General features: G+C 47.7%; 8 protein-coding genes across 9 annotated transcripts in view; 2 read left to right on the top strand and 6 right to left on the bottom strand.

The window, feature by feature from the left end:
- Nucleotides 1–1684: 1684 nt before the first annotated feature.
- On the bottom strand, nt 1685–4706 carry Nepl13 (Neprilysin-like 13). Its single transcript, XM_001358078.4, has one exon. It carries the CDS (start codon nt 4432–4434, stop codon nt 2134–2136), a length of 2301 nt encoding a protein of 766 aa, XP_001358115.3. The 5' UTR covers nt 4435–4706; the 3' UTR covers nt 1685–2133.
- Nucleotides 4707–5723: 1017 nt separating this feature from the next.
- On the bottom strand, nt 5724–7923 carry Nepl14 (Neprilysin-like 14). The gene has a single exon (XM_001358077.4). It carries the CDS (start codon nt 7887–7889, stop codon nt 5808–5810), a length of 2082 nt encoding a protein of 693 aa, XP_001358114.3. The 5' UTR covers nt 7890–7923; the 3' UTR covers nt 5724–5807.
- Nucleotides 7924–8032: 109 nt separating this feature from the next.
- On the bottom strand, nt 8033–10310 carry Nepl15 (Neprilysin-like 15). Its single transcript, XM_001358076.4, has one exon. The coding sequence runs from the start codon at nt 10196–10198 to the stop codon at nt 8135–8137; it is 2064 nt and encodes a 687-aa protein (XP_001358113.4). The 5' UTR covers nt 10199–10310; the 3' UTR covers nt 8033–8134.
- A 376-nt stretch (nt 10311–10686) lies between these two features.
- Nucleotides 10687–20651, top strand: part of LOC6896965 (probable serine/threonine-protein kinase DDB_G0282963) — a 29442-nt gene continuing 19477 nt past the window's right edge. The window contains exon 1 of the mRNA XM_033376858.1: nt 10687–10822. The gene's annotated coding sequence lies outside the window, so the exon portion shown is untranslated. The remainder of the gene's footprint in view (nt 10823–20651) is intronic.
- Usp12-46 (Ubiquitin-specific protease 12/46) lies at nt 10697–20314 on the top strand. Of its 2 annotated transcripts, none has more exons than XM_001358074.4 (2): nt 10697–10822; nt 18781–20314. In XM_001358074.4, the coding sequence occupies exon 2, from the start codon at nt 18894–18896 to the stop codon at nt 20187–20189; it is 1296 nt and encodes a 431-aa protein (XP_001358111.3). In that variant the 5' UTR covers nt 10697–10822; nt 18781–18893; the 3' UTR covers nt 20190–20314. The 2 variants fall into 2 exon arrangements, with proteins under 2 accessions (XP_001358111.3, XP_033232752.1); XM_033376861.1 differs by having other exon boundaries at nt 10699–10822; nt 18667–20314.
- On the bottom strand, nt 11602–12278 carry LOC4800925 (uncharacterized). The gene is made up of 3 exons (XM_001358075.4): nt 12104–12278; nt 11972–12051; nt 11602–11917 (listed from the first exon to the last, which is right to left on the bottom strand). The coding sequence occupies exons 1-3, from the start codon at nt 12119–12121 to the stop codon at nt 11629–11631; spliced, it is 387 nt and encodes a 128-aa protein (XP_001358112.4). The 5' UTR covers nt 12122–12278; the 3' UTR covers nt 11602–11628.
- On the bottom strand, nt 12498–13730 carry LOC26532771 (uncharacterized). Its single transcript, XM_015183470.2, has 2 exons — nt 13639–13730; nt 12498–13576 (listed from the first exon to the last, which is right to left on the bottom strand). The coding sequence occupies exons 1-2, from the start codon at nt 13648–13650 to the stop codon at nt 12554–12556; spliced, it is 1035 nt and encodes a 344-aa protein (XP_015038956.2). The 5' UTR covers nt 13651–13730; the 3' UTR covers nt 12498–12553.
- LOC117183325 (uncharacterized) lies at nt 14607–15372 on the bottom strand. Its single transcript, XM_033376862.1, has 2 exons — nt 15101–15372; nt 14607–15036 (listed from the first exon to the last, which is right to left on the bottom strand). Exons 1-2 carry the CDS (start codon nt 15209–15211, stop codon nt 14686–14688), a joined length of 462 nt encoding a protein of 153 aa, XP_033232753.1. The 5' UTR covers nt 15212–15372; the 3' UTR covers nt 14607–14685.

Raw genomic sequence — 20651 nt, 5'->3', positions numbered from 1 at the left:
CAGCATTTATTGTGTGTGTCTGTGTGGGAGCCGTCTCCAAATGATGGACCACAGGCGGCACTTGGCATCTTTTTCTCTGGTTTGCTTATAATTTATGCAAAATATTTCTCTTTTTGATGGTGTCTCTCTTAAGTGATTATAAAACTGACTTCCCTTCCCCCCTGAAAAACGCCTTCATTAACGAGCTGTTTTTCATCCCAAGTGATTATCCGTTGTCTTTATACAGAGGCCCCACTGTAATTGATGATCAAGCCGGCGTTTAAAACAATAATTTTACAGTGGCCCTGGGTGGTGTGTGTGCGGGGGGGGATGGGGGGTCTGGCACTTCCGTTCCATTTGCAATCAATGCCGGAGGAGGAGGGGCTTGACTGCGAGATTCGGTCTCACATTTTGCGCACATTTTGTATACCCTTTGAATCGAAATGGGTATGCCCTGTGAGTGGAAGTGTATGTAACGTGATTAGGGAATACCCTCTATAAATTCTTTGTGTTTTTCTGTAGGAGCGCCTGGATTTCAGAGACCGTAGGAGAATTATTTTTCCTTTTTTTTTGTCATTGAAAAACATAATTTGTATCAGTAATATTATTTTTTGTATAATCAAAAATATAAAATACAATCCTAACTATAATAATATCCGATGAAAATAAAAATAATAATAAAAAATATTTTTAGTGTATTTTTTTTTTAACTGAAATTTTTGAATTTTCATAATTCATAATTTTCATAAATCTTAATTTTAATAAAATTAACAGCAAAAAAAAATAATATAAACTATATTTTTTTTTGTATATTTTCCAAAAATTATTTCATTGTTTTTTTTTTTAGATTGAATTTTCATAATTTCGATATTATATACAGTATTATTATTATTATTTTTTTTTTAATAAGCTTGCTTAGTGCCCTTATACAATGTACAGTTATGTATCAAAAATAACAAAAAAACTAAGATTCTGAAAATTTAATTTAAGAAAATGTGATTTCATATGAATATATGTCTCCTTTTGCTTTCTTATAAATATATAAATATTGTCTATATAAATTTAATAAAATTGATCGATTTGGGATCATTTTTAGACCCCTCGCTCCACTACTGCAAATTAATTACCTGTAAAAATGTTCCTTCCATCAGCAAACGGTAATTTTCCTTGCAAATGCCACCAGTAGTGACCATTCGCCACGAACGAATCAGCTCAAGTTTTACGATAAAATACCAAAAAATATCGATTAATAGTAAAAGCACTAACCATACAGTATATATATATATATTCACTTACCATACAGTATATACTATATATAATATACTGTTAGTGGTAAAAGTCTAAAAAGTGTCTTCCCTCGTTGAATAGGCACAAGTTTAAATAATGTTTACCGTTTGTTTAAAAGGCTGCAAGAAACATTTTGGGCTTAAATTAAAATATTTATGTGTTTAGAAGGGAAATATTCAAATATTATGGGAAAAAAATACAACCAGAAGATGTGAAACGTTTTTGAAAGGAAACAAAAATTGATCTTGTATTATTTTTAAATTTTAATTATCTTTTTTTTAATGAAATTTGCCAGTCACCATGAACGTCGTATGTATCATTCCAATGGCAGATTCCGTGAATGAGGAAACTTTTCTTTGTCTGAATTTTTAGTCATTCTCCTCCTTGTATAAAGGGTATCTTCTAGTCGTTTATATTCTATATTCTATATTTATATTTATTTATTTCTTATACAAAATTTATACTTATTTGCTATGAAAATTTCTTGTGTCGTTGCAGGTAAGCCTCGTCTTAAATTAAGCGGAAATGCGTGCGGCATGGGGCATGCATCGCCCCCACACATATTGATCGATCGAATGGTTCAGGGTCGAACCGAGTGATACTCAGCCGAGGGCCTATCGCTTACATGCCGCATGCTGCGTGCTCGAGTGGCTGTGTCCAGGCCACGTCTCGTCTGGCGGCCGGGCGGTCGGGCGGGTGTCGTCTCCACGCTCAAGTGCTTCGATTGACACAGAAAGCCATACAGAGAAAAGCCCTCATCGTGCACGTTCCTGACTGACGATTGGGGGATTATTTATAGAAATCTGTTGTGTGCTGCAATGCAACCTTCGAGGCACCTCGGACTCCACTTTAACGCCTCGTCATCTCTCAGTAAACCAAACACTTGTCCCCGCTGTTCATCTGGGTGCCCAGAGCACACCCAAACTCGCGTCCAAACTCCACGGAATTGCTCAGCGGCCCATTGACATCCCAGCGCTCGGCCGTGTGCTGCATCAGCGGCATGGACTCGAGGAAGGGCACGGCCTCCTGGTTGGATCTCGCCCAGCAGCGGGTCTGGGCAAAGTACAGGAAAAACAGCTGCGTGTTGGTGAAGTTCAGCTCCGGGAGGGTCTCCTTGTAGAGCAGCGGACGTGGCTTGTTGTCCTGCTGCTCCAGCCAGGCCAGGTACGCATTGAAGGCCACATTCAGGCCGCTGCTGTCGGCCATGATCTCCCTGAGGCGCGTGGCATTGCGGAACTCCGCGGGCTGATTGTACAGATAGTTGCTGTACTGGGCCCGCTGGCACTCGGTGACGTTCCGATAGCCGGACATTGTCAGCTCGTTCCACGGGGATGTGGCCTGCGGATGACGATTCCAGCCCTCGTCATCGAAGGCCTGGACGAGGGCACTGGCCAGCCGCTGGCCGAGCTGCGCATACTTGAGGGCCCTGGGATAGTGGTAGTTGTAGTAGGGCGCCTGCAGCAGACCCCAGCCCACGAGCACCGCCTGCTGGCGGGCCACGAGAGCGGCACGCACCTCGAAACCATCCACCAGGCCGCCCTCGGGCTCCTGGCCAAAGTCATTGCCACGCAGGCCGTTCAGCTGCTGGCGGGCCCTGAAGCGCAGGGCCAACTCCAGCTTGTGCCAGTAGTCGTCGGACTTCTGGAACTGCAGCTCGGCGAGATCCAGATTCTGGTAGTCCGGCAGCAGCGTGTGATACTGGGCCAGACGCGCCCTGGCCGCCCGTCGATCGTTGTCGTCCAGCCAGTCGACACGCAGCTGCTGCTCGAAGGCCTTCACCAGATCACTGAACACCTGCTGCAGGTCGTCCTTGGCATCGTCGCGCTGCACCTGGCGCTGGTACATCTCGCCGAGGACCTGGGGGAACAGGCGCTGCATCACCTGCACGCACTGGCGGGCCCTCCGGGAGGGATGCTCCTCCGGCGGCTGGTTGAGCTCGTTCAGGGCCACGTACATGATGTAGGCGGCGATCGTGTACCGATTGTTGGCCCTGGCCGTGCGCACCAGATGCTTGATGTAGTCCGGCGACCGCAGATAGACGACGCTCGTGTACAGGCTCTCGAGGATCACCTCCACGTACAGCTTGAAGTCGAAGAAGCCGCCCATTTCGGTGGTGAGATCCGTGAGCGTAATGCCACTGGCCTTCTGCCGGTGCAACCGATCCTGTCCGATGCGCGATCGTGCCCCAAAGGGCAAGGCCACCGGCGGCAGATCCTCCTCCTGGGCCGCCGGCTGCTGCTGGAGCTGCTGCCCCCGCATGTGCTTGCACAGCTCGAACTCGAAGCGGATGATGTCGCCGGCAATGCGGGCCGCCTCGCCCGTCTCCAGGGCCAGCCAATCCCTCAGATTGTCGGCCACCTGCTGCTGGATCTGCTCGTAGACCAGATCGCGCACATGGGCCCCCCTGGTGGCGACCACATTGCAGTGCTCCTCCGGTATGATGGTCAGCCGGGGCTCGCCCAGGTAGATGCTGTTGCCGCCCAGCTGCTGCAGATTGAGGTCGATCTCCAGGCCGAGGAGTATGTCCAGGCCGTAGTTGCGGCGCAGCTCGGCGAGCGTCTGCAGCCAGTGGCGGTTGTGCTGCCAATTGGAGTTGGCCACGTTCCGCAGTCCCCCGTTGTCCTTGAGGATCTTCATGAGGAAGCGGCGTCGCTCGCCTGCATTCGCCTCCACGGCCACACAGGAGTCGTAGAAGGAGCGCACCTTCCGCACATTGGCCGCCGTCGCCCCACTGTACTGGTTCGGATGGTGCTGCGGCGGCAGTGGGGCCGTCAGGAGCTGCTGCAGCTGATCCACGATCTTCGCCTCCACCACCTGCTGGGCGGTGACGAGTGGGGCACCGGCCCCGGCTGCCCCCTGGCGCTGCTGGCGCTTGTGGTAGCCCCCCCAATGGCCGCAGGCGAACTCGAAGAAATCCACACACGGATCGGCACTGAGATTCATGTACTTTTGCATCTCCAGGCCCATCAGTTGGCGCACTTTGAACTCCTCGCGACTGTCCGGGTGGGGAGGGATCTGCTGCAGCTGGCCTCCACCGTACATGGGCCCCTGCTGCTGCTGCTGCAGAGGCATGCGGTTCATGCCATTGTGCCTCTGGACCCCGTCTACGTGGGCGAGGAGCAGCAGCAGGATTAGCACATTCCACCGGGCAGCTCTTGAAGCTTTCATCTTGGCGTTGAAAAGTCGACTGAGCGACAGACTACGGGCCCGTGGCGGGCGATAAGCAGTGCTCCGGACTCGTGCTCATGAACTTGGTCGATTTTTGGGTCAAGTTTGTCTCTCCTCTCGGTCCCTGAGGGGTTATCGCGCTGTGGCTCTGGCTTTGGCTCTGTGTCTGGCTCTGGGAGAGACGTAAACAAAGCCGGCCTCGCTCGACAGCAAGCCAAGATCTTGGCAGTGACAGCAAAACAACACAAAGCCGATCGAGAGAAGGTCTATGTTGGCTTGCTTCCCTTAAAGTTTTATAGTTTCCTCTGTTCCATGCACTGAGAAAAACTAACACAAAAAACTCAATCTCAAAGGGAATTCTTAATACAGAAATCATTTTTGCAGAATATAGCATTCAAGTGTTCTGGAAATAGATTCAATTTATACAAAACTTCGTTGTAGAGAAGTTCTTCTGTAGTGGAATCCTCCTGAAGACTCTTTTGGTTTTTAAGAACGAAGAAGAAATTGATTTGTTCTTCCACTTTCTTCAAACCAATCCATTTCATTATCGATATAATCGATTCTTTGGCTTTGTGAAAATATCGATGCCGTTTTTGGGAACTTCTAAATGAGACCTCGACCTGAGAAAACCCCTCAGACCTTCTTTACTTTTATAAAGACACAAATTGCCTAACAAGTTTTCCAATCTTGTTCCTTACATTATCGAAGGCAAGCCTGGATGTTCCACAGACTAGTCCGAGTCCGAGTGGATGTCCAGAAGAGATGGAATTCTCCTTACAGACAAGCGAGCATCTCCTTCTTAAGGACCAAATAATATTGATAGACTAGCTATTATTTTTCCTGCAAGAAAAAATATATCGAATGGATTTCATAAGCCCAGTATGAAGAATATTTTTCCTTATGGATTTGAGTAAATTATATTTATAAAAAAATTTCAAAAAATCGATTTGGAAAAAATTCTGGTGCTTTAAATGATTTCTGGGAATCTCCCATAAGCAAAAGGACACAAAAAGAACATTCGCCACGGGTGATTCGATTGGTATACGATTAATAACCTTTAACATTTATTGCGAATGACACAGAAAAATGCCATTCGCTTCGAGCAAATTTAAAAACGATGAAATGGGATACGATTAATTACCAGAAAAAGTAAATATCGGTACGATAGCTGGGAATGATTCACTGTACAAATGTCTCATAACAGAAAGGACATCAAGAAAAGCCATTCGCCCCGAGTGATTCGATAGGGATACGATGAATGCCCAAAAAGTTAATTAAATTAACACAATTAAATTCTACAATATTCCGGAAGTGACTCACGAACGCTTATCGATACAATTCTTTGGGGCCGCGTTTTCCCCTCGAAATACTCCCTAGTAGATTTGGCACTTTGTGGCCGGATTCATGGCCGAGCCCATGGGACAATGAAACTCCCTGGCAAACTCCTCGAGATTCCTCAACGGGCCATTGACCGCCATTCGGGGCCAGCTGTGATCCTGCAGGGCACTGTACTGCGGCATCTTTTGGGCCGACGACCAACGACGCGTCTCCTCGCGGCTGCAGTGCTGCTGGGCGTAGGCCACAAAGAAGAGCGCCGTGTTGGAGTAGTTGAGGCCGGGCAGGGTCTCCTTGGCGAGCCGATTGAAGTCGTTGTTCGGCTCCTGGAAGCCCAGCCACGTGAGGTACGCCCCAAAGGCCACATTGAGGGCGGCACTGTCGGCGATCAGCCGGCGCGTGGCACTGGCATTGGCGTGCAGATACTCCTCCACCTGGCGGCTGAAGCACTCGCTGCGATCGTGATATCTCCAGGCCGTCAGACCGTCCCAGCTGTCGCGCTCCAGCAGGTCCAGGGACCAGTGTGGATCATCGAAGGCCGCGGCCATCTGGCGGGCCACAGCCACGCCCAGCGTCGCGTAGCGCAGCGACTGGCCGTAATGCGTATCGTAGAAGGGGGCCTGCAGCAGGGCCAGGCCCATGTCGATCTGCCGCTGGACGGGGCGGTACCGCACCCGTGCCTCGTACGCCTCCACGGGATCACTGGGCGCGGGCAGCTCCTCCTCGAAGAGGCGGCCCATTTGCTGCGCCTCCACGGCGCCCAGCAGCTGCCGGAGATTCGACCAGTAGTTGTTCCGCTCCAGCTGCAGCTTGTAGGCCAGCGGCCGCTCGTAGTGGGGCAAATGGAGCTTCAGATCCACCAGCTTGCGCAGTGCCACCCGGCGACTGCCCTCCTCGAGCCAGTCGGCGCTCAGGCTCTGCTTCAGGGCGTCCTGCAGTTGGCCGTAGAGGGCCTCCAGGTCCTTGCGGGCATCCTCGCTGGCAAACTGGCGGGCATACAGCTCCCCCAAGGCCGTGGGCAAGTGCCGCTTGATGCGACCCAGGCACTCGTTGCGCCTCAAATGCGGCCGATCCTCCAGGGGAAAGGTCAGAGCGGACACTGCCCGATACATGATGTAGTTGGCCACTTGGCTGGCGTTGTGGGCGGCCACCGTGCGCTGCAGCTGGCGGTAGTACTTCGGCGCGGCCATGTAGACGGGCTTGAAGATCACCTGCCCATAGCTGGCGGTCACATACGACTCCAGATTGAGGCCGTAGATCTTGGAGAAGTCGGCGAGGGTCTTGCGAGTGCAGTTTCCGGCGTATAGCTGCCGCTCGGCATCCCACGGCGCCTCAGAGTCCTGCTGCATGCCGCCGCACAGCTCGTGCTCGAAGCTCACGATGTCGGCGGCCAGACGGGCGGCTGCCTCGTTGTCGAGCGCCAGCCAGGCCTTCAGCTCGGAGGCCACGCGCCGCTCCAGCGGCTCATAGGCCATGTCGCGTATATCCAGGCGGTTGTGGGTGCACAGAGCCCTGGGAATGACGGTGCTCGGCTCGCTCAAATACAGACTGTTCTCATGGACATTGGCATAGTTGTAGCCGATCCTCAGGCCGATCAGTATGTCCAGACCGAAGCGGTGCCGCAGATCCCCCAGGACCCTCAGCCAGTCGTAGTCGTGGTGATGCACCTCCCAATTGGAGCCGGGCACGGCCGGAAAGCCGCCATTCTGTTGGATTAACTCGCTGAGGAACTGCTGCTGGCTCTGCTGGGTCTGGGTCTGGGCCACCAGACAGGACTTGAAGAACTCCTTGGCCTGCCGCGCCACACCGCTGTCCTCCCGATGGGCGCTCTCCTCGAGCAAACGCAGTAGATCCCCGTCCGTGCGCTGCTCCAGCTGCAACTGGGGTGTGGCTGCCGCCTGCCAGCCACCGCAGGCATACTCGTAGAAATCCGTACAGGGATCGGCACTGAGATTCAGGTAACCAAACATCTCCTTGCCCTTGGCATTGCGGAGGGTCTGCTCGGTCTGGTAGATGCGCTGGAAGCCGCTGCCACTCGGTGTGGCTGCTGCATCGGTGGCCGCCGAGGAGCACCTTTGGAGCAGGAGGAAGAGCAGGAGTCCAAGAAGAAACATCGACATGCTGCCGGAGGTCTGGCTATCAACTGACAAAGAGGCAGCCTCCCAGCTACCAAGAGTCGCTTTTGAGAGCGAAAGAGCTGTCGAGATTGTCGAGGGTCATCCCCGGGGGTTATCTCCCTTCGAGAGTAAATCAAAACAAAAACTAAAGGGGCAGCAGCAAGTGCTTTACTTATAGAACAACAAAAACTCTTGTGTAAAATACATAAATGGAAATGGAAATGGAATCGATAGATCGATTTACCCTCCTAGTAAAGGGTACACTTGAAGCGAGCATTCAGCGCGGAACCGCTGGAGCAGCTGTAGGCATTCGTGAACTGCTGCGAGTTGGACAGAGCCGCATTGATGCGCAGCTGTTCGGGCAGCTCCTCGTACCGCTCCAGGGTCTCCGGATAGTCCGAGCAGTAGAGCTGCGCATAGGCCAGGTAAAACAGCTGCAGGTTCGAGTAGTCCAGCAGGGGAAGGCGTTCCCGCTGATAGCTGGCCATGGTCTCCGCGGAGTTCTTTAGCCACTTGGTGTACGCCCGATAGGCAATGTCCAAGGCCCCATTGTCGGCCACAATGCGACGCAGGAGCTGCTTATCCTGCACCGGTTTCTCCCGGTACTGCACAAAGATGGCGTACTGCTCCTGGAAGCACTGACTCCGACGGGCATACGAGCTCTCCGACGTGTAATCCCACCAGTTGTTCTGATAGCCATGGGCGTCGTAACGCCTGCCCTCACCGTCGAAACCGTGCAGCATTTGGCGGGCCAGGAGCACGCCCAGTGTGCCGTACTTCAGGGCATTCGGATAGGCCGGATCCCAGAAGAAGCGTGCCTGCAGAAAGGTGATGGGCACCTGGATCTTGTTGCTCTTCAGTTCGTAGTGCGGCAGCTTGTGCAGCACCCGATCCTCCGCCACAGGATCCTGCATCAGTTTGGCCAGCCGCCGCTGTGTCTCCCACTGCAGGACGGCCAGGAGATTCGGGTAGAACTGTTTGGCCTGCAGCTGGAGGCCGTGCAGCTTGCGGATCAGCTGTTGATCGTCGTGCGATCGAAACTGCAGCTGCAGCGACTCCAGCTTCGAGATGGCCTTCTGGCGCGTCTCCTGCGAGAGCCAGTGCAGCCTCTCCGAAGCCTGCAGATCCTCGCGAAAGACCCGCTTGATGTCCGTCCACGTCGACTGCAGCTCGTTGATCATCTGCATGTTGTTGTAGTTCCTGTGGAACAGGCTCTCGAGCTGCTGGGGGAAGTGCCGCTGCGTGAGCTTGATGCACCAGATATCGGGCTGCACGGATTGCGGTATCCTTGCCGCATCCAAAAAGTCTAGTGTCCGCCAGATGGTGTAGTTGGCCAGATGCAGCTTGGGCGTGCCGCGGATCACGTCCACCAGATTGGACAGATAGTCCTCGGGCGTCTCGTAGATGTCCACGTACAGAGTGTCGCTGAAGATCAGCTGCAGGTAGCGGCTTATGTCCACGTAGCTACCGTAGGCGGACTTCATGTCGGCCGCCGTACGCTGGCGCGTCGTCTGCTCGAGCGTGAGCGCCGCATTGTGGGGCAAGCCCTGGGCCAGCTGCTCCTCAATGCCGAGCACCTGCTCCGAGACCTCCTTCAGCCATTGCTTGGACTGTTCGGGAAAGTAGAGCATCAGTTTTTGCTGTATCGAACGCCTGTAGAGATCCCGTGTGCCCTGGTAGCGCCCGTCCAGATAGTGGCGACGCTGCCCCAGCGGCAACGCGGGGGCACCGAGCTTGATGCGATGCATATGCTCCTCCTTGTAGTCGACTATCACGTCCAGGCCGATGAATATGTCCACGCCCAGCTGCCGCTTCAGGGTGGCCACCACCTTCAGCCAGTCGTACTCGTACTGGTACCACGAGGGCACTCGAATCTCTGGCCAGCCGCCGCGGAAGTCCGTCGCCTCGAGCAGGACGGTCGTCAGGGCGGACCGTGTGTCGTTCGCCTGGAGGCAGCACGAGTTGAAGAAGTTCTTGAGGATGCGATCGGCACTGCTGTCGGCACTGCGCGCCGAACTCTTGAGCATATCGGCGCTCTTGCGGATGTACAGCTCCTGGAGCTCCTCCAGATAGTTGGTCTTGTGGTTGTGGATCCTGGCCGGATGCAGACGCGGCCAATTGCCGCAGGCAAAGTCGTAAAAGTTATCGCACGCCCTGTCCGGATCTTCGCCCATGTAGGCCTTGATGTGGGCCGCCTTGGCCAGGCGCAGGATGTCATTCGTGTAGTTGGTGGCAAAAGGATGCGTCACTGCAGCCCCAGCCACAGAGAAGGCTGCCAGCAGCAGCAAGGGCAGCATTCCAGAGTATTCCATTCGATCTTCAGAGAGTCTGTCTGCTGTTCTGTGTGTGCTCCGAATGATTGCCGAAACGAAACTGAGCTCAAATCGAGAGATGCGTCGATTTTTGACTGGATGCCGTCTGGGGTCTTATCGTGATGGGGCCCCCCCAACCTCCAGAGACCGACCGCTTGATTAGTTAATTAGTTTCATTAACCGATGCAGTGAATATTATTCGCTCACCAGCTCAATTACGCGACTCTGACCTAAAATGCTGGCTGACCCTCTCTCTCTTTCCCCCTCTCTACGCTTTGCTCTACTCGCACTTGACCCACAAGGTAGCAGGCGTTCTGCTCTTCCACACCTCCCACTCGCTGTTAATGAGTTTTCCGGGCCTCCCCAAGGTTGTTTCTAAATTGAAATTTGTTTATCCTCACTTAATCGTTGGCTTGTTGTCGTCTTAATCTAATGATTTCCTTTAATCAACCCTCTCATTGCAGATATACAGCTTTTCTTCTACAATCATTTTCATAAACACACATTACTTGAGACAGTTCCCAGAAGACGACTGTGTTTTTGTCTTAAGTACTGGAAAGTGTTGACTAGAAGTCGCAGCAGCAGCAATCATCACCAGACAGACAAAAGGAAACTTCACACACGGTAAGGGGTTTTTGCATTTGTAAAATAAATGGGGCAGAGCCAAGACTAGGTTTTCATAGAATATATACGATTATTACTTGTAAGACAAACATTGTATATACGATGGTCCTTTTTCAAAATTATTTCCTCAAGAGGCTGCCATTTTACGCAGAAAAGTGAGGCGCAGCCAACTTCACTTTGCACAGAAATCTAGTGGCAACGCTGCCAGCTGTTTATAACAGCTTGGAAAGCACTTGTTAACATAAAAAAGGGGCGGAAAAAAATTTTGAATGGGCTACAATTTTGCTAATTTATTGTAGCCTTTAGTATAGTTTATGGTAATTTCTCTCAAATATTAGTCTAACATCTATCTTTCCTGCGCCCTACGGTTGGTTGGGCGGGAGGAGGGCTTGGACGGGGCCACTTGATGACCATCCAATATAAATTCTATTTCTTTAATAAACAGTGAAAATTTGTGTTCAAAAATTCGGGAAATGTGTGACAAAAAACATTGCAATAATTGAAGAAATACTTCTAAAAAATTGGCCAAAATAAGGCATACAAAATTTGTATTAAAAATGTAATAATCCTTTAGAAAATTGATTCATGTATCGGCTAAAATTATTTGTACTTTAAAAATCGCATTGTTGAAGCTCTTAAAATATATAAAAATACATACAAATCGAACAAGCGACATGCAATAGTACTGTACAGAAGAATGTGGGAGACATTCTATTCGCAGCTTCTCTCTGCATTTGTGGGCTCTGTCTGCGTGGGTGATTTATAATAAATATTTAGTTCATGTTCTTCTAATGCTAATCCATGGGCTAACCGACGGATACTTTGAGTGTTTTCGCATTGAGACGTGTGCCTAGCTCGAGGGGTTCTATGCTGAAATTGTACTTGACATGGTAGCCGCTGTTATCCGCCTTATAGGTGGCATCCTCCTTGTAGACATAGTCCCCAGTGGTGGGATCACAGCCGGGCAGAATCACAGAGGAAGTGCGTTTACCTGTGATGATCAGTTCGGGTTCCGCCCGGGATTCATTTTCACCGGATGTTGAGTTACCTTTGAGCTCGCCCTTTTCCTCCCGATTGCCTGTGCTCTCACGAATGCTAAGGACAGATCATTGGGGTTATTGGAAGGGAATAAAATACTGCAAGACTCACTGAAATTCGTAGAGCACTTTTGTGGCGCCATCATTCCTTTCGATAGACAGACAGATCAATAACAATGACACGTACAGACACTGAAAGATTATATTTTGTATTTGAAGAGCTCACAGATCGTGTAATACTCACTGCAGTGGTTCTGATCATTCTAGTTCCCGATGCTAAAAAGCACTGAATGAATGAAATTTCCGTCTCGTATACGATATTTATTTATTTGCGGCAATCTATAGAGCACTACGGAACAGGTTTAACCGGTCGATAGCATTGCAAATTGAGAGTTTTCCTCCGCACCATTTACTCTCCTCCGTTAGAGGATAGATATAGCGAGATCTGTAGGTATTGGCTATGATTATTGACTAGATTTAATAATTGCATCGGCCCCACACACCGACGTGACGATCATGATCATGCTGATTGACAGTAATTGCTGTTGATTGGAGAGTGGATCTATGTCGGGGTGCTGTGTCATCACAGCTCTGTGTGTGGGGGAAATATCAGGGAATTCTATACATTTTTGGGATAATACGTTGGTGTTTTTGATGCTTTATTCTTTTTAAAAATAAACTACATTTTGTTTTCTTAGCCCAATATTGTGAGTATTTTCAAAAGTTGTGCACTCAAACGAGGTCCAAAACTATATGGCTGGACCTCACACTCGACCGAAACATTTCCAGGAATTGGTAAAGGCATAATGTTTTCTGTTGTCTTTGTCCCTTGATTTTCTTCATGAGAAGTGGAGGTGATCATCGTAGTCCCAGGAGTGGGAGAACGAGTGGGTAAAGGCACAATCTTTTCTGCTTTACGAATCGTAGTGCTTCGAAAGAGCTCGATATCTTCCTCTGCATTCAACTGGGTCTTAGGTTCCGATGTAGCGACTTCTGGTAACTTATTCTCCTCAGAAGAAGTCTTCTTTTGTTCACCATTTAAAATGGTGTAAGTTCGAGGCGTTGGAGAACGGATGGGCAAAGGCACAATCTTTTCAAAGCCAAGATCTTCTCTAGGAATCGTGGTACTTTGTGGTACCATTCGAAAGAGTTCAATATCTTCCTCTGCATTCAACTGGGTCTTAGGTTCCGATATTGTGATCTCTGTAGCTCCATTAGAAGTCTTCTTTTGTTCACCATTTAAAATGGTGTAAGTTCGAGGCGTTGGAGAACGTGTGGGCAAAGGCACAATCTTTTCAGAGGCAAGGTCTTCTATAGGAACGTTTGTACGCAGTGGTACCATTCGAAAGAGTTCGATATCTTCCTCTGCATTCAACTGGGACTTAGGTTCCGGTATTGTGATCTCTGTAGAGACTTCTGGTATGTTTTTCTCGCCATTATTTCCATTAGAAGTCTTCTTTTGCTCCCTATTTGAAATGGTGGAGCGCGTGGGCGCAAGATCCTCTATAGGAATCGTGGTACTTTGTGGTACCATTCGAAAGAGTTCGATATCTTCCTCTGCATTCAACTGGGACTTTGATTCCGGATTCGGATGATCTATAGAGACTTCTGGTAACTTTGTCTGCTGTTGGTTTCCATTGAAATTCTTTGTTTGATCAGCATTTGGGATGGCACACGAACTGGCGATGGTGACCCCACCAAGTAGCATAAATATCATCTAAATGTACGAGATATATTGCTATTCAATCGAAATCTAGCGGAATGCCATTCTCTACTTACAGACGGCTGCATTTTCACTCGATCACTGAGACCTGATCTCAGTTGCAGCTGGGTTTTATATCTATATGGAATTGTTGTAGTGGGGCAAACGGGTTCAGAGAGAATAATACTCTCACAATCAATTATTGAATGTATTTTGTAATAGTTTTGAGTGTAGGTTGGAATTTGCTGTGATTTAGAGAGTGTAGTCTGGGCTCTAGAGATTTTTATTTGGTTAGAACTTTCAGTAATGTTGCACTTAGTCTTGGTCCTATTTTAGTTGGATTTCGTTGAGAATACCCAGGTCCTTCAGTGGTGGATTCTGTGGTGATAATTGTGGATTTTTCTGTGGAGATTGGTGTAGATTTTTCTGTGAAGATTGGTGTAGATTTTTCTCTGGAGATTGGTATGGATTTTCCTTTGGAGATTGGTGTAAATTTTTCTGTGGAGATTGTTGTTGATTTTTCTGTGGAGATTGTTGTAGATTTTTCTCTGTAGATTGGTGTAGTTTTTTCTGTTGTTCCCTTGAGATTTGTTGATTTTTGTATTGATGGTATTGTATTTATTTGAATATCCTTTAATCCATTCGTTTTTAAATCATTTCGCACTGTCGATTCAGTTGTTTTTTGATCCTTAAGTGTAGATATCTGAAAGCGGGGCGTTGTAGAACTTACAGGATGCGCATAGATCCCCTCCAAACAGGCAAAGCTGCACAGAAAGAGAAGATTTACCAGCTTCTAAAATGGGAAAATGTTTATTTAGCTACTAACTACCAGTACTAACAGATCAGTACTTACATTCGATTGCATTTTCCGTTGAGTTCTGTTTAGAATTCCCTCACGTCAGAGACTTTATATATTTTTGCTTCGATTGATCGTTAAAAATCCATGAAATTCCCAGCCAGACAGACAGGCCTCCTATTTCTGAATGGGCGTTAAATGACAGCCAATCGGAACGGGGGGTTAAGATCATTAAATAAATGCATACCGTTGACGTTTGTTGAATAATTCTGAGTATATTTGGGGAAATAACATTCAAATGATGGAACATATTGGGGAATCTGGAAGGCTACGAGAGAATTTTCAACAGCTTTGCACTGAGTCTTGGTCCGATAAAGTCTGGCACAAGGAAACAATCATCTCCGTAAAGGGAATAGCAGTCGAAGGTTGTATCCTCGGCGTTGAAGGCGGGTGTAGTAGTTGGTGGAATGAGGTTATCCCTAGCTGGAGATCCTTTCAGGACAGTCAATAGCTTTGAGACTCTTGTGGCTGGTGATTTGGGGTGGTTGATCTCTGATGGAGTATCCTGTGATGGTACCCTAGCTGTACTTGTAGTCGTTTCCAGGCCACTGATACTCTCAAGACTCCCACTTAACTTCAACCAAAGTAAGATGCTGATCAAAATGAAATAAACTATAATCTGTAAGGGTGAAAAAAGTGTCGATTATTATCCTCTGCGATGATCGTTAACGATCTCTACTTACAATCGATTGCATTTTCTGTAGCGTTCTGTTTAGATTTCCCACCTGCCAGTGAGCTTTTATATTCCCTCGGGTCGGAATGGAAATGCATAAAATTACCCAGACCAGACTCATTCACTGGGGCAGCTTCTTGGGCTGTAGTTTCGCATTGGGCGTTTGCTTTTTAGATTGGGAAAATCAATGAGTTCTTTCGTAGGTTCCCTGATCTATATATCGTATTTATATATTTAGAACGTGATTCCACTGTCATTCCCTCAGGGCTTTATGGTTTTTTAAAGTGTATCAATTCCAATTTGGTGATTCATTCGGATGTCAACTAAATATTTGCATAAATTAATGTTTTATTTCATAGTTGAACCCAATACTTGGCACGCGACCATGATTCATGGATTATATATCACTTACATAAGTGTCACTCAATAAATATTCCCTGTACTGTGCTTGTTGCTAAGCAAATATCTACATGCTTTATAAACCTTTAACCCCTGCTTTCGATGCTATCAATATCCAGCAGAACCATGGCTAAATATTTCATATTGAATAGTACATTAGAACGTCTTCAGTTCTTAATTGATTGAGGGTACTTCATAACCAAATCTATAATTTTCTGTATTCCCTTATCGTATAATCAGAATAAGATCTTTAGCAGCATTGGGCAGTATTTTTATACCCGAGACTCAAAGAGAGTATTGGGCTGAGATATATTAGATTTGTGCCCAGAAGGAAGCCTTTCCGACCCCATAAAGTATATATATTCCTGATCAGCATCATTAGAAGAGTCGATTGAGCCCTGTCCGTCTAGTTCTCAGAGACTATAAGAGCTAGAGCAAAGAAATTTTGTATCCAGACTCTTGTGATATCACACTGTATCAAGTAAAGTCTGTGCCATCTAAAATTTGGAAGTTACAAGAAGACCAAAAACGCAGAATCTTAGAGATTGACCACATCCAGAATTCCAGTAAAGTCTCTCTCCCACACACTCTTCGTCGTGCAATGTGTGCGCCCTCTGGCGGATTGAGTATCGGGTATAAGCGTAGAGCTCACAATGTTCATCCTCCTTGAATTTGGGAGCTAAAAGAACATCCTTTATCAGCGAAACTCAAAAGAGGGGCCCATATTATGCACATGCAATGTATGTTGGCTTAGAAATTCTCAGTAATTCTATTTTGCATCATTCAACTTTTTTAAAGCCTCAAATCGATCAGAAAAAGTAGGTTTGGTTCGCAGTGGAAATGTGTGGTGTAGCATAGTGTAGCCGAAGGAGGAGAAATGCCCCCAATCAATCAGTAATCTAATTTAAATCGAAGTGAAAAGAATTTATATTGATTTTAGTTTGAAACTTTAATTATCACAGACTCATAAACTGTACAAATGTGCTTTAAATAAGCGTGACTATTAATCGTATCAGATTTTGAATATATCATTCCTTATAAATACTTTTTTTTTGGGATAAAAGCTTTAAATATTAAAGCGTTTTACCACACATTTTTTTAAGCACTATTAATTGGTGCTACTTAGAGTTATACTAAGATACTTAGAGATATACGTCTTAGATATAAGTCTTAGCTAGAATCTTCAGCAACTTGGCTGAAAGATTGTTTATTGGTTCCGACACAGTCCCTTCGCCTGCATTTGGGTTGTTCGATGCTAGTATGAGATGACTATCCAACGCGCCTAAAGGCCGAATATGTTGCCAAAAAGTCCTTTAGGAAAGCCTTTTGGAATCCGTAAATCTGGTACCGCCTGAGGGATAGGCTTTGATGGGGTTTTAGGTGTTTCTGCTATGGACTGCTACGGCAACTGAATGACTTCTCCGATGTGCTGTTTGTCTTCTCTTGGCTGTCGTTTGATAACTGTAAGTTGTCTGTGGCGATCGCTGTGGCTTTTATACTGTCTGCCGTCTGTTCTCGTGCATTGCCCGTGGCACACGCCAAGCGGCTGGATTTTTCCCCCATATCGGCCAATTACCAGTTGTGAGAAAAATCACCGAACGATCGGTATACAATTGGAGCTATATTTAGCTCTGACACCGCACCGATAGTTCGTCAATTGTCGCTACAATTTGATATGAAAACTCCATGGGGGCTATCACGAAATCGAAGACAGGTATTCAAATTCGTTGGTTTGCAACAGAAATTTTCGGATTACATGTGAATTTGAGACGAAAGCGTACGTGCTGATTCACAGCTGGACTTTGAGACACTGGAAAAAACAATGGGCAATGTGTTAACTGATGTTTGTTTTGGTTTTTTTTTATGAATGGGGGGCATTGTTTCGATTTAAATATGTTTAATTTATGGATTTATTCGATAGAAAAAGGGTTCCAGTAGTGTTTGTTGCAGTGTCACGTTGACAGTTGCAGAATATCGTATTCCAAAGGTAGAGGAACTCTAGCTGTAAAGTAGAAGCCGGCAGCGACAGTCCATAGCACAGACATAGGACACGTATAACAGTATAACACATAGCCCTTGCTCCGTTTTGCCTGCTGTCCACCCACACAAACGTGAAAATATGCGTGCCGACGCCTGCACTAAATGCAAAACGAAGCTTTGAAAGAGTGGGAGAGGGAGAGAGTGCTCTGCTAGCTACTGCTGCTGCTGCTAAGGCGGCCGCCGGCTGCGACAGTCCATAGGAAAGCGTTCTATTAACACATTTCCCTTGTTCCGTTTCGCCTGCTGCCCACGCACACAAACGCACTGCAAACGTATGAAAATATGCGTTCCGTCGCATATGTGGAAGTGGGGGAGGGAGTAAAAGCGCGAGAGCTAGCTCTGCTACCTGCTGCTGCTGCTGCCAGCCGAAAGCTGAGCTGCTGCTGCCAGCCGAAGGCAAACGAAAGCTAGAGATCGTTAGAGCTAGAGCGAGAGAGCAGCTTAGATGTAAGCAAAACGAAAGACGAGAGCGGTTGATTTGCGAAAGAGAGCGAATATAACACCAGGTATAATTTAATCACGGCCTCACGAGACCAAGAATGAAAAAACGGTACAGCTTGGGCTGCGTGTCTGTGCAGGCACCATATTTTCGGTACAGTGGGCAGTCCCCTGAGCGAACAATAATAGTATAATCTCAAGAGGAATTCGTTAAACGAAAAATTAATTTATTTTTGCCGAATAAAGCATTGCAGTGTTTTGGAAATAAATTCGTTATAAATTTCCTTCCGAAAATATACTATTCCAAACTCTCTGGCATTTGCATTTCTTAACTAACCAAAATTCGAATATTATTAACATTTCACCTTTGATTGTATCTATAAACACTTTTCCCAAAAACACTTTGTTTGAATGAATAATTTTCAAAGAGGGGATGCTAAAAAAAAAAAACAAAAAACAAAAAAAAAAGAGTTAAAATATTTTGAAGAACTGATTCTTCATTTGCTTTTGCGTTGCGCATTTTAGTTGTAAAATTCTTTGCTTTGTTTTTAGTGTCTCAAAAGAGAGAGAGAGATAGAGAAAAAAAAGAGAACAAAGCAAAGAAAATCTTAGAGTATTTTGTTATAATTTTTCTGTTGTTGTTTGTGTTATGCGAAGCAAACTCACGTGTATCCCCTCTTCAAAATTATTTATTTTCAGACACAAAATAAAAGTGTTTTGCGCGCTCTGCCCCCCCACCCAAAAAAAAAATATTGATCAGAAAACAAAGCAGAAATATATAAAGAAAAGATACATATATAAATATATATATAGGGAGGGGATACCGTAAATGAACGAACCATAAACCATAGACGGGATCCGAGAAAAAGCCTGCCACGGTGTGGGGTTTTCTGTACCGGTGTGCCACGGCAGCCCCTGGTGCTGGCATGGGCGCCAACGTCTCGCAGCTGGAGCGGGAGATCGGCTCGGATCTGTTTCCGGCCAATGAGCACTACTTCGGGCTGGTGAACTTCGGTAACACCTGCTACAGCAACTCGGTGCTGCAGGCCCTGTACTTTTGCAAGCCCTTCCGCGAGAAGGTGCTCGAGTACAAGGCGAAGAACAAGCGGCCCAAGGAGACGCTACTCTCCTGCCTGGCGGATCTCTTCTACAGCATTGCCACGCAGAAGAAGAAGGTCGGCTCCATTGCCCCCAAGAAGTTCATCACGCGGCTGCGCAAGGAGAAGGAGGAGTTCGACAACTATATGCAGCAGGATGCCCACGAGTTTCTCAACTTTCTGATCAATCACATCAACGAGATCATCCTGGCCGAACGCAACGCCGGACCCTCGCATGGCAATGGCAACGGCAATGGAAAGTCGAGCGGTGGCGGAGCCAGCACCTCTCAAATGGCCACCAGCACGGCCAGCAAATCGAGCTCCACGTCCAACTCGAACTCGAACTCCAATTCGACCTCCAATTCGACAACGACCAATGGGAACAGCAGCAACTCCACGGGCTCCCTCAACGCCGCCGCCTCCGCCGCCACCACGAGTGTCCTAGATGCCAGCGGCGGTCTGACGGCCACCACCACGCCCCTGGTGCAGACGAACGGCGCCAATTCGGAGCCCACCTGGGTGCACGAGATATTTCAGGGCATTCTGACGTCCGAGACGCGTTGCCTCAACTGCGAGACGGTGAGCAGCAAGGACGAGAACTTCTTTGATCTCCAGGTGGACGTCGATCAGAACACATCGATCACGCACTGCCTGCGGTGCTTCAGCAACACGGAGACCCTCTGTTCGGACAACAAATTCAAGTGCGACAACTGCTGCAGCTACCAGGAGGCCCAGAAGCGGATGCGCGTCAAGAAGCTGCCCATGATACTGGCCCTGCACCTGAAGCGATTCAAGTACATGGAGCAATTCAATCGCCACATCAAGGTCTCGCATCGCGTCGTCTTTCCGCTTGAATTGCGGCTGTTCAACACCTCCGACGATGCCGTCAATCCGGATCGACTGTACGATCTAACGGCCGTGGTCATACACTGCGGTTCGGGCCCAAATCGTGGCCACTACATCAGCATCGTGAAGAGTCACGGCCTCTGGCTGCTGTTCGACGATGATATGGTCGATAAGATTGAGGCCTCCACCATCGAGGACTTTTACGGCCTCACCTCGGACATACACAAGTCCTCGGAGACGGGCTATATATTATTCTATCAGTCAAGGGATTGCGCCTAGGGATCATAGATCATAGATCCTACATCCCACATCCCACATCCTATTTCATGTTTATGTTTTTACTTTTAAGACCAACATTTTAAAGACTATTACGAGTATCTATCTATCTATCTATTCACCAACTTTGCTTACCAATAAATACAACAAAAAACAAAAAAACATGCACGATAAACAAGAATTTCTTGGTCTAGGTCAGGGGCTAATGGACGTCTACAATTGTGAGATTTCCCAGAGCAACGGCAGCCTATAATTATCTGTCGCGCTTACGATTACGATAATTCCATTGAAATCCCCTCCCCCATAGACACCTCATCCAAGCCCCAGGTGTTGTATATGGCGATACCTTAGATGGTGGCCCGCCGATACATCGTTGGTTAGTCACGTCGGGGCACGTGCAACTCCCTATAGCCAAAGTTGCGAAATTCTGTTGTGACATAACTGAGAGGAGGGAGAATCTTGATG

The sequence above is a fragment of the Drosophila pseudoobscura genome, chromosome 2, assembly GCF_009870125.1.
Source record: "Drosophila pseudoobscura strain MV-25-SWS-2005 chromosome 2, UCI_Dpse_MV25, whole genome shotgun sequence".
Classification (NCBI taxonomy): Eukaryota; Metazoa; Arthropoda; class Insecta; order Diptera; family Drosophilidae; genus Drosophila; species Drosophila pseudoobscura.
This window is presented reverse-complemented; position numbering and strand designations above follow the sequence as displayed.

What these genes read in the sequence shown, in the direction of transcription:
- Nepl13 (XM_001358078.4), bottom strand. Translation starts at nt 4,434, where the DNA reads ATGAAAGCTTCAAGAGCTGCCCGGTGGAATGTGCTAATCCTGCTGCTG.
- Nepl14 (XM_001358077.4), bottom strand. Translation starts at nt 7,889, where the DNA reads ATGTCGATGTTTCTTCTTGGACTCCTGCTCTTCCTCCTGCTCCAAAGG.
- Nepl15 (XM_001358076.4), bottom strand. Translation starts at nt 10,198, where the DNA reads ATGGAATACTCTGGAATGCTGCCCTTGCTGCTGCTGGCAGCCTTCTCT.
- LOC4800925 (XM_001358075.4), bottom strand. An exon ending in AAAGTGCTCTACGAATTTCA is followed by an intron (nt 11,918 to 11,971) that starts GTGAGTCTTGCA and finishes ATCTGTCCTTAG; the next exon opens with CATTCGTGAGAGCACAGGCA.
- LOC117183325 (XM_033376862.1), bottom strand. Translation starts at nt 15,211, where the DNA reads ATGAGTCTGGTCTGGGTAATTTTATGCATTTCCATTCCGACCCGAGGG. An exon ending in TACAGAAAATGCAATCGATT is followed by an intron (nt 15,037 to 15,100) that starts GTAAGTAGAGAT and finishes TCACCCTTACAG; the next exon opens with ATTATAGTTTATTTCATTTT.
- Usp12-46 (XM_001358074.4), top strand. Translation starts at nt 18,894, where the DNA reads ATGGGCGCCAACGTCTCGCAGCTGGAGCGGGAGATCGGCTCGGATCTG.